This window comes from Toxorhynchites rutilus, chromosome 3, assembly GCF_029784135.1.
Source record: "Toxorhynchites rutilus septentrionalis strain SRP chromosome 3, ASM2978413v1, whole genome shotgun sequence".
Lineage (NCBI taxonomy): Eukaryota > Metazoa > Arthropoda > Insecta > Diptera > Culicidae > Toxorhynchites > Toxorhynchites rutilus.
Genome location: NC_073746.1, coordinates 153,754,095 through 153,766,492, shown reverse-complemented (window position 1 = coordinate 153,766,492; position 12,398 = coordinate 153,754,095). Strand labels below are relative to the sequence as shown.

At 38.9% G+C, this 12,398-nt stretch overlaps 1 protein-coding gene across 2 annotated transcripts in view; it reads right to left on the bottom strand.

Moving 5' to 3' along the window:
* LOC129774401 (inactive dipeptidyl peptidase 10) overlaps window positions 1-12,398 on the bottom strand; it is a 502,809-nt gene that overhangs the window by 42,094 nt on the left and 448,317 nt on the right. For both annotated transcript variants that reach the window (XM_055778134.1, XM_055778135.1), the window contains 2 exons: window positions 7,240-7,353; window positions 6,774-6,897 (listed from right to left, as the gene is read on the bottom strand). In XM_055778134.1, the coding sequence (XP_055634109.1) occupies window positions 6,774-6,897; window positions 7,240-7,353 (238 nt within the window). The remainder of the gene's footprint in view (window positions 1-6,773; window positions 6,898-7,239; window positions 7,354-12,398) is intronic.

Sequence of the window (12,398 nt, the reverse complement as noted above, 5' to 3'; positions counted from 1 at the left end):
CCTTTTTGAAGGTTAGAGACGAATGAACTGAAAAAGTTTAAAGTCTCAAGCAGGTAAGCAGGAAGGTAAACTTTCAGTATCGTTCTGTATTCAAACCAATTAATATCGATTGTTCTTCTTTGTGTTGCGTCATCACATGTCTTCGTTTCGGATTGAGCTGAGGAGGCGACCAAATTACTCACTGATGTCTCTGGCATTGTAAATTATTATGTCTCTGGCATTGCAATTATTGCATCAAACTGACGCTATTGCATTAAGGTTCTGAGCTACACAATTGTGTGGGGAATCATCAAGCTAGGCTATCGTCAGCTCACCAAGAAAATAAATGATCTGGAATTTTGTCAGTGATTTGGTTTCGCATGACGGTAGGAAAACTGTCTCCACAAAGGATGACAGCTAAGCTAATCTAGACTGGCAATATTAACAGAAAGGGCTTCTGTTGAGAAGAGCGCAAAACGGAGATAAGTGTGTGTATATTTAGTTGCTCTTTGTATGTGTATGTGCGCGCTTCATAACTCGTACGTAAAAATAGGGCATCTTCGCTACGCTGAAACCCCATTTGTGACTGCTCCCGTTTGCATTGGCCCTGTAACGATGCAACAATCGCCCTTTTTTTTATACTATGATTGACGATTGTGTGGTGTTGCAAATTATGTCGTAATGATGAATATAAGCAAGGAGAGGAGATAGCGGGAGGGTAATATTTACGCTATGGTATTTGTAATGAATCTTTGCTGAGGCAAATATTCAGCCTTTTTCCAATGTTAACACATTGTTTGTTTTCTGTCATCAATGCATTGAACTGACGCTATGGTGTAGCAGGTGTTAAGGTTGTGCACCAAAAAAATATTTGGGGAATACCAAGTTATTCAATAAGTTATATTAAGTTATTAATTTATTTGGGCTCGCGTGCCAGTCGCAAAACTGCTTTCAACTAGAATTGTATTTGCGCTAATCTTGATCCTAATTTTTAGGAAAACCGGATATTCGGATGAAGACAGACAACTCGTCAGTTATATCACACACACGTCTTTATTGCTCGAAGTTCAGTTACAGAGTGAAAATAAAATGGTTGCCGTGAGAGGCACGAGAGAATACACAGGAGAGATAAACGTTACACTGCTAAATGATATTACGCAAATTATACTTTAATAATAATGAAGCAGTGCTACTTCTTTCGAGGTTGTTGAGATTGACAGATAGAGTTTATTTCGTTTAATTAGTCACCAAGAAAGTAAATGTGGATCTGGAATTTTGTATGTGATTTGCTCTTATCTCGAGCATGTATTGTTCTGCGAGCACAAAATTTTTTTTTTTTTTTTTTATCTGTATTATAGTGATTTTCAACTCATTTGGCTGGTTCGTCACTTTTTACTTCCATTTTTGGAAGAATGTCGGGAGTGAGAATTGAACTCGTGACCTTCAGCGTGAGAGGCATGGATGTTACCACTACGCCAGATCGCCTCCACAGCGAGCACAAAAATGAATCATCAAACAATTATCGTCAAATGATTCTACAATAAAAAAAAACATTTCAAGGCGACCAAACTGGTAGAATGGTTATTTCAAAATTTTCGTAGCGTTATAAAATAATATCCGCAGTTATAAACAAGCAACTTCAATTGAACTACATCGTTTAGTCAAACATCGACAGAAAGATTTTCAACCCCTCTGGTACAGATTTAAATGTGGCAACACTGCTCCAAACTTTGATTGATCGGCTAGAAAAAAAACGGCTGAACGTATCATTATAAAACGTTCACAGGTGTTTAGGGGATACGCTATGCTAAAAATTTATCTACTAACAATACAATTTACTGCATTTTTCGCAAAACTACAGAAGATATTCTTAAACGCTATAAAAAACGTGTTTCGACACTTTTTTAAAATCGATGGAAAAAGTTCAAATAGATTGTTTTTCGTCAAAGCAAAATTTTTTTTGGAGTTTTCAAAGTATCTTTCTGTTTGCGGTGCGATCATTATTTATAGAATTATTCAACATGAAAGACGAAAGGGGAATTTTTTATTCGAACAGAAAAATCTCTACTTGGAAAGATCTTACAGGAACAGCAACCAACTGAAAGCTTATTGGTTAATTCTGTTTAATATTGAGTTGGTTAGCACTAAATTGTGTTAGTCTACAAAGAGTTTGAAAAAACAGAAATAAATCGATTTTTTAATTCTTTCTGATATTTGTGTCCACTACATCTACACATACCCAGATAAAAATATGTTCGTAGCATATTCCAAAACCTGAAAGCTGAAGCTTCAAAATAATGTGAATGATGTTCTCTATGTTCATATGTTGATTTTTCACAAAGTTACAGTATTTCAAAAATCGCATAGAAATTTCAACTTCGCACTCTGTTCCTCCAACTTTTCGGTCGAGTATATATATGTGTAATAGAAATACAAATTAAAATACTATATTATATGCAAATAGATGTATTTATCATGTACTTGCAATATTAGAATGAAATATATTTTGTTTTTTGTAAAACTTTCTTCAAATTTTTATATTGTGACAACTCATCATCACACCGGACAAAATGACCGGTTTGGTAGAAATAGGTACATAACAACTATCAGTAGTTCCGCATGTACAGTAGTGAATAACCTCTGCGTCAATAGGTATCGAAAACAGTTGTGCCAACTTAGGAACGGAAATAATATTCATTACTGCGTTAAGTGGACTGTTTAAATTGTCAATTCCAGGTACTTATATTACAGCAGGGCCGGATTTGGGTCTTGGTGGGCCGGGGCTGATGTTTTCGCGGGCCCTTTTCCCTAAAAACATTTGATGGGTAAAAATTGCAAGTAATTGTTTTTAATAGAGTTTGTTGTCATATATTAAACTAGTAGAAGCTTAATCTTTCGTCCTTCGATGCATTTCTCGATTTGTTTTCAATTAAAGCTAACTTGCGGAAAGTTCTCTCTCCAGAACGATTGAGGGGCTCGCGGCAAAATGGAGTCAGCTGCATTTTTTTAAATTTCGCGGGTTTTTACAGCTACGTTAGTAAAAAACGGCCCGGATCGAATGGCGTAGAGGAAAATCTGTTTGGAGCACTCCTAGCGGAGCCACAAGGTACTTTGCAGTTGAAGGAAATGTGTGTGGGAAATGTGATAAGCTGATAAGCAAAAATCTTATTCGTGAGATTTATGATGCGGTAACCGTTTACTCAGATTTTCTTCCTGTGAAACCAGCAAAGTATAAGAGTGTAAAAACTTACATGGTGTAGAAAAGCTGAATTTTTTTCGTTGAAAAAGTTTTTCGTTGGTAGGCAAATCGTTAAAATCCGTTCGCAGCAAAAATAGTTATTAACGTTAACATTATTTCACAAAAACGTGACCTGTTTTCTGATTTGGCACCCTTAATGTAAGACGTAGTCCTACGTCAAAAAACGAACATTTTCACGTTTCCTCCGAACGCAAATTTAAAAAGTTCTTTTAAAACAAATATTTCTAATTGACAAGCTGGCATCACAAGAATCAGATTCAGGTAACTAATATTGTGCGATTCACATAGCACGTTACGGAGAAGAACGTCTACGTTCCGTCAACGTCTCCACCAATTCACACATGCAGTCAATGCTTCCACCAGCACCGTCACGTCAAATGCCAAACGAATGATTCAATTAATTTTATTCATGGTGTCGCCACCTACAACAATTTTGAATTGCAATGCACTCTTTCAAATCAGCATGCCTAAAATCAGCTTCGAATTTTGGAAAATTCAATGAGAATCATTGAATTCCATTATTTAAATGCTTAAACCCCGTAGTCCGACCCTTATTCAACAATGATAATAAATAGAATAATTCTCTCAACTAGTCGCGAATGATTTTCACTCCGAAATTTGGAGCTGAGAGATATGTTGGCATAAAAAGTACAGTAAGTTACTTGTAATGCGATATGCTGAGGCACCACTCAGTGTCGCATTGGAGTCGATTTTGACCAGTAATTGGACATTCGCGACTGGTGGCGACTTTCAATGTGGGGCCATAATTTGGGCCCCGAAATCAATATTTACAAAAATGTCCAATTAGAGGTAAAAATGTCTAATTAAACGTGTTGCATCACAGATCGGTTAAATTAGCTTAATGTCGATTTAAATGTAAATTACTGTACAACCAAATCAAAACAAAAGCCGTGACACAAAGCCCAGACAAAAACCAAACTTGCCGTCCGTCTCCGTCAATTATTCTTTTCTACAAATCCTGCCGGTCGTTTTCGTTGAACGTATGCTGACGGGTCGTTACGTTGCTGGTGTATGTGAATGTTTTCATGGGAATTGCATGGTAGAATCATTGACGTATCGTGACGTGATGGGACGTGAACGTGACGTGTATGTTGTATGTGAATCGCACTTATATCGTTTTGTTGTTCATTGATAGTTTTGACATTAGTGATCCCCGATAATCGTTCGATTAATCGATTAATCGAATACTTCCTTCAGAAATCGATTATTAATCGAACGAATATTACACAACCAATAATCGAAGCGAACGAATAATTTACGTCGATTAATCGATCCAAACCCAGAGCAAAAAAACGTACGGCTACGTAACGTACGGTAACAGGTTTTATCCTGAAAATCAATCATTATCTTTGACGCTCGCCTAAACTCCTAAACGAAGCTCAAGGTCGTCAACGCGAATTGAGCGAATTTACGAGTTTAGGGAAGTGTAGAAGATAATAATTGATTTTCAGGCGATGATGAATACTTTTTTGATTCCAAATGGCTTTCTAACAAATGAGAAATATTAGTCTAACTAATTATTTCTCTCAGTGTGACGATTAATCGATTATTTGGGGCGATTAATCGATTATTTGGGGCGATTAATCGTATCGAATAACAAACTGCTGAGAAGTTTTCGATTAGTGGATGAACGATTAATTTCAAAAATCGGGGATCACTATTTGACATCTAATCCCAATGTCTTACATACGAGGTATGCTCATACAGACCGCTTACTTGTGTATGTAAAATAATAAGCAAGCAGTGACGTCACGTCTATGATTATTATTGGCATAATATTAATATGTGCATGCAGATAGTGTTTATGCCAAAAAAAAAATCAGGTTACTCTGGCTTCGAATGGTTGAATGTCGAGGGGGGGGGAGGCATCTGGCCCCTTCGACACTCCCCCTCTACTTCTAAATCTGGTTCTGTTTAACAGAATTCATATGTACCGCGTACCGTCAAATATACCCTGAACACACTGTAAAATGCGAGAAGAGGTAATAAATAATAATGTTTTGGACAACTTGATTCTGTACTGAAATAAGGATACTGAAGTTAATGCGCCGAATTGCACCAAGAAATGTAGTGCTATTGAACAACAGTCAATTATTCAAATTGGTTTGAAGTTAACCATTTTACCCCATATCGCACGTAAACGTATTGTTATTGCATAAACACTGTGTCTTACGGCTTTCACATCCTATCACAAACCGCCAGCTTCATGGAGTGGTCGTCTTTGTTCCGCTACTGGATGAATTCTCGCGTAACTTTTGAAAAGGTCCTATGTAACAAATGTAAACAAATCGAGTTAATAGATGCACGCTATTAATTTTCAATCATTGAATGCATTACAAAAACAATCGTTCACGTATCTATCTTCTTCATCTTTTAATCGCCGATGCAAAAAAATATCCAATGTACAGATTCGGATTTTAAGCACTCGGTTGTTACTTCGGACGCCTCTTTCCTCCGACGCTCGAAACGTCCGAAGTAACAAAGCAATCAAAACAACACGAAGTCGTACTTCGGTCGTTTTGAGTTTTTGTTTCTTTCAGGTGTTGTTATCTATGTCAGTGCAATTCAACGATGACAATAATAATCTGTCTTTAGAATGAAATGCTGATGTTTCGATTGTTCTTCAGTAGTTAGTTTCAAATTCTTATCGTGAAACGTAATATGTCCAATGTGCAAACAGGGGCAGTCAAAACGTCCAACGTAACATTTTTCGCTCCGAGGCTTCAAATTTAAGCTCAAATCACGGAACAACTGTTACGATTGGTTTTTCAGAGTTATTATTGACTGCTAGTGGTAAAAGTAGTGATAAAGATCGATACCTTTTAAGACAATTCGCGGAAAAATGTTCGGGTCTTCAACTTCATTTTTCTCGAGTTGACGAAAATGTTACATTGGACCTTTTCAAAAGTTACGCGAGAATCCATCGGGTTTTTCCGACCTCTTGACTCGTGTGCCAATGCTCGTTAACCGTTAACATTAAGTGGCTGAGTCGGTTGCTAGCTTCGCCTCCGTTCTCTGGAGTGGAGATTTATTGTTTCAATTTCACGCCTGAAAGCCCCGGCGGGGGTCCGTTAAGTAATCTTCTTTGTTGGATTAGAACTGCTTCAAACTTCCTGATGGCGTCCTCTTCCTGACGTTCGGTGTGATGCATCGGAGATAGACCACTTTGCTGGTGGCATCCGGCTATATGTTCACACGACTTGCTCCCATGTAATTACGCCTGATGAAAGCAGACGAACTGCGAACTGCTGACGTACGTTGACATGTGTGTGGGAGGGAACGGTTGAGATTTGGGGGAAACGTCTCATCAGACGAGATTTTGTGGTCGCGTGGTGATCTTTCACAGTAATTTGTTTACTTGAGTGGCGTTAGCGCAGGATAATTGTGATTTAGAGACATAAAGTACTTGTAACATGAACACAAGTTTTACTCACAGCCGTGTTCCTATTTCACATTTGTTCCTACGCGAATACACTATGCACGAAATAATAACAGTGGAGAAAAGATAAATTACCTCTTGACAGTACCACATCGGACTTTTGCACAACGTCACGACCGACAGATTCTGGGGACGATTCATCCAGACGACACTGACCTCCGTTTGCGATACCCATGCTGCGCTGGTAAAATAATGTTCCCTGAAATTGCAGTTGAGCTATATTATTGAAACCTGCGTGATATATCAGCATCAAGGTGTTAACAGAAAGGTGGCGAAATGGATTACCGAATCGATTTAAACGAGGGTTCGAAGTTTTTTGTTGAAAGATCTAAGTGAAGCACCGAACAAATACGCCAATTGAATCTTAACCGTCGTGCTTCAATCTGTTCAACCCTGCAAACTTCCATCAAACCACCTGAGAGTAACTTTTTCTCGTGGTCGGGATAGAAAATTTCGTTTGCGGTAGAAATGAAGAAAAACAAAAAAAGAAACAGAAACCTAGAAGCGGTAAAAAAGTGGTCAAGGCACAGAAATAACTTACTGATTTAGGAGAATCGGCGGTGGGGTAAGTTCTCTGGTTCGTATGCTCTTGGGATCTGCTAAATCCGCAATCTTTAGTGTGACGGTCGGATTCCTGGTGCCTGGCTTTGGATACCTTAAAGAGATAAGGGAACAAACGAAGAAGAAAAAAAACAGAGAAGGTGAGAGAAAATTACGACCACCGATTGACGGTAGAAGTTTTAACAACATTCACGCCAGACGATAAAAAAAATGGACGATGAAAGACAGATGTACCAATTGTTTGGACAATGTCACCGTGTGCGTGGGAAGTGGCGAGAAAAATTTTCTTTTGGAATTTCTGATGGTTCTTTTTTTTTGCATCAGCGCAAGTAAACTTTGATAAAGGAGATAATTCATCGTCGGATTGATTAACTGTTTTCAAGTTGAAATTTATTTTCCAATTATTGCGAAAAGAAGAGGGTTGCGGTTTGCATAGATTCAAGTTTAAATTTTTTTTGACTAGCTGACCCGGCGAACTTCGTCCCGCCCAAAATTTGTTTTTTGTTATCAATGCCCTCAAACATTCACGTTTTCTTACTATGAGCAAGTTCATGCGTCCAATCGCAGAACTGTTCATTGATTTATCTTCTATTCGACCCCGTTGAATTTATCTTTTACTATAAAATTCCTAATATTTCTAACAAAACTCATTATTATAATATCAGATTATTTTCAGACACAATTCTCTTTCAAGATGTTTCAACCACGTGCAAATAACATGTTTCTCCGTAACATGGAATAAATGCTTTATACAGAAAATATGATAGAATAAAGACAGCCCTAAATCGGATAATTCCTTCCTCGAGTTCTGCTCTTATCAACACATCCGGCGATCCTTTTTTTTGTATAGATAGAAAAAGATATAGGAGTGCGTTTCATCACATCAAAATCCATTTCCAGTTTCGAACAAAGATCAATTTTACTAGCGCAAACATCAAATGGACTAACAGCACTTGTCACTATGTAATTGTAGAACATATGGGAATTTAATTTTTCCGAATTTTCACTTTTTCCTTCAGAGTTTTCCGAAAATTCTCATTTGTCATGTTTGGTTGGAATATTTTTGGTTGAAATATGTGTAATATTTTTATGGGACCCCCTCTTCATTCTAGAGGAGGAAGGGGTGTCATACCATTATAGAAACATTCCTCATACCCAAAAACCCTCGCATCCCAAATTGTGCTTGATTAGTTCTCGAGTTATGCAGAAGTTTATGTTTCGTTTGTATAGTAGCCCCCCTTAGTGAGGTGGGAGGAGTGTATGCACCATAGAAACATTTCGTGCTCCGTAAAACCTTCACATGATAAATTTGGCTCCATTTGCTTGATTAGTTTTCGAGTTATGCAGAAATTTGTGTTTCATTTGTATGACAGCCCACCCTTAGAGAACGGGTGGAGTGTCTAACCACCATAGAAATATTAATTGCATCCTAAAACCTCCACATGCCAAATTTGGTTTCATTTGCTTGATTAATTCTCGAGTAATTCAGAAATTTGTGTTTCATTTGTATGGCAGCCCTCCCTTAGAGAAGAGGGAGGAGTATCTAACCACCGTAAAAACGTTTAGTGTACCCTAAAACCTCCACATAACAAATTCGGTTTAATTTGCTTGATTAAGTAATTAAGTAAGAGTCTGGAGAGTCTAATCTTGATTAAGTAAGAGTCTTGAGAGTCTAACCTCCATAGAAACATTTATTGCACCCTGTTGAAGTTAGCAAGATTATTTGCTATAAAACGGAATCCACTCAAAGTACACTAACTCTCGTTTAGTGACTCCAGTGGCGAAGAGCAAAAGCAGTGGGGAATTCAGATTAGGTTCGCCACTCTCCCAATTACTCACTGTTTCCGCTACCAAATCTATAAAAATACAGTCCACTCAGATTAGAAGTTAGTCGTGTATAAGCCTCCAATAAATTCGCATGTAAAAGCATGCAGCATCCGTGTGTCACTCAAAACTAAATCGAAGTTATAATAAAGTCCGTTTTGTTAAATTCACAATTAAAGTCGTTTTGGTCAATTTAGTGAACCAGTGCAAGGTATCTCCAACATTTGGTCCGGTACGAACCGGATTCCGGAAAAAGTTTCTGTGAAGTTGAGAAAAGCCAGAGTGAATCCACATCGTCACATTGTTCATTGTGCGTTGAGCAATAGAAGCTGGAGTTGGCGCCGAAAAAGAGAGCTGCTATATCGCGCAGGACAGGAAAATTCATCGTCCGCTGATTTCATCATCACCGCTGCACGGATGCTGGGAGGAAATTAGGACCACGCGGAATTTCTGAGATTGAACAATTGGAGCAATTGGAACAAAGGCTAAGTAGAACAAAGCAGGTATGTCTGTGGTGCGCACCTGATTTGCATGGACAGGTTGCCATTACGAAAGTGAGAAACGTGGTTGAAACCAAGGCGCCTCTATATATACCAGGTGAAACAATCATATGAAATGCACTTTCAGCCATATTGGAATTGCTGTCGGTATTGTTTACAAGCAGCTGCCGGCGGCTCTCTACAAACTGCCACGACGCTTATTCGAACGATGCCTACTATGTTCGGCTTTCGCAAATTTATGTGAAAAAGAAGAGATGGTTTTGTAGAATTTCATTCTCATCCAGTTCATCCACTACTCTCGCATGTGAAAATGCAAAAATGGCGTATCCTAGCAATAACAAAACAAACAACCCCCGCTCCACAAACCGTAATCCCCTTCTTATTGAAGTGATGATGTTGCTTCACCTGTTATACATTTATACAAGCGCCTTGGTTGAAACAATAGGTGGAATAAATGAAACAATAAAATTGATGCATGCATTCTGTGGTTTACAATATAATTAATTAATTGTCTGAGTTGGGCGCTGGATTGATGTATCTCAAATTTTATAATTGATATTCTCTATATGTTTCTATTGGTGGTATCGCGAGGTTTTCGAGTCGAAAGTTTTCCGAATCGCTACATTTACGCGCTGTCAATCACAATTTATTATATTGGTGCAGTGATAAAAAAAGTGATAACCATGCCCATGGAAAATATGCGACTTCTGTCTAAGAAGGAACGTACTCTACGTAGTTCTATTGATAACCTGAAAACTTTCATCAGGAATTACCAGGAGAATCGTGATCGAAATTCTATACCAATACGAATGGAAAAATTGGACCAGACATTCGATAAGTTTGTAGAGGTCATGATAATGACGAGGAGTTTGTGGAGTCCGTAGAAACCGAGGAGGAGAGGTCTCTCTTGCGTGCTGAAATCCAAGAGAAACGGGAACTGGAAAACGCCAAGGTGATTCAAGAGTTCGAAAACACATATTATGATCTCCGGCAGTCATTGGCTGCTTTCACGATACCTGCAGGTGGAAGTTCCAGTTCAGCCCGAGCGCAAATTCAATCCACGACGACATCAGAACCGCAGCCTAGGGTCAAACTCCCGGAATTAAAGATGTCTTCTTTCATTTTCCGTGACACCTTTACAAGCGTCATCCACAGCAATTCTCATTTGTCGGCTATCGACAAGTTTACATATCTGCGAACATCATTGACGGGGGACGCTCTGAAGGAGATTTCATCAATCGAAATGACGACAGCAAATTATAATATTGCGTGGCAAGCATTAAATAATTGTTACGAGAATAAAAAGCTTATAATAAAATCTCATCTAGACGCATTATTTTTTATAAAACCAATGGAGAGGGAATCCTATGAACAATTAAACCGAATCGTGGGTGAATTCGAAACCAATCTCATGATGTTACAGAAGATGGGTGAAGAAGTAGATGGGATGAGTACCATCTTACAGCATATGGTGTGTCAACGCTTAGATTCCGCTACTCTAAGGAATTGGGAAAGCTACCATAATTCGAAAAATGTACCGATTTACAGTGAACTAATTGAGTTTCTGAAAAATCAATGCCAAGTTTTACGGAACATTGCTTCCGCTCGATCAACCCGAGGGGAGCCCACTAAACAATATCGTCCATCTACAACCAGTCATACAGTAATCCAGCAATCAACGCTGTGTCCTTTCTGCAGTGAGCAGATGCATTCTGCATTTAAGTGCAACAAATTTACGAAACTTAAAACAGTAGATCGTGTGGAGGAAGTCAAACGAAGGTCGCTATGTTTGAATTGTTTATCGCCAGGTCACATTGCACGCTTTTGTTCTAAAGGATCATGTCATACTTGTGGAAAAAGCCATCACACTCTCCTACATACAGCTGTTGCTAGTTCGCAAACCAGAACAACTCAGCACCCGAATACGCAACCTAGAAGACGCGACAATGGACCGAACCCGCGACCACCACAGAGTCAATCCATACACCAAGCTCCGAACTCAACACACACTCAGACAATACAAGTGCCACACGCAGAATCTCCATCCACCCACACTGAAAACCGAAGCATCACTCAACCACAGTTCCCAAGCACCACAGACAACCCTTCTACTAGTCATAACACTGTCATGTCGGTGAACACGAAAACCTATTCGAACACCGTCATTCTCTCTACCGCCCTCGTGGGCATAATTGACGATTTCGGAGATAAAATATTTGCTCGAGCATTATTAGACTCTGGATCTCAGCTGTCTTTTATGACACAAAACCTAGCTCAGAAATTGAAGTGTAAGCGTCGTCGAGAAAATCTTCAAGTGAAAGGCATCGGTCAAGCTGGCGTGGTTTCAAATCAATCTGTTATTGCTACAATCAGTTCTCGAATATCAGAGTTCAGTATCCCACTTCAATTTTACGTACTGTCTAAAGTAACCGCAGATTTACCAGTCAAACGAATCGATGTCAGTAGATGGAGATTACCTGGAGACATTGTGCTAGCGGATCCAGAATTCCACAACCCAAGCAGCATCGACATAATCCTAGGGGCCCAAGTGTTTTTTGACCTGTTAGTTGACGGTCAATTCAAGTTGGAGAAAGGAGGACCTAGCCTTCGCAATACTCATTTTGGATGGATCGTTTCCGGCAGAATAGCAGATAAATTTTCTATCGAATCGACCACACTCTCACACCCATGTACCGAGGAAAAAATAGACGACATTCTTACGCGATTTTGGGAGTTAGAAACATGTCGTACAACAAGCATTCTCTCATTGGAAGAATCGATGTGCGAAAAATTATTCGACGAAACTACCACTCGT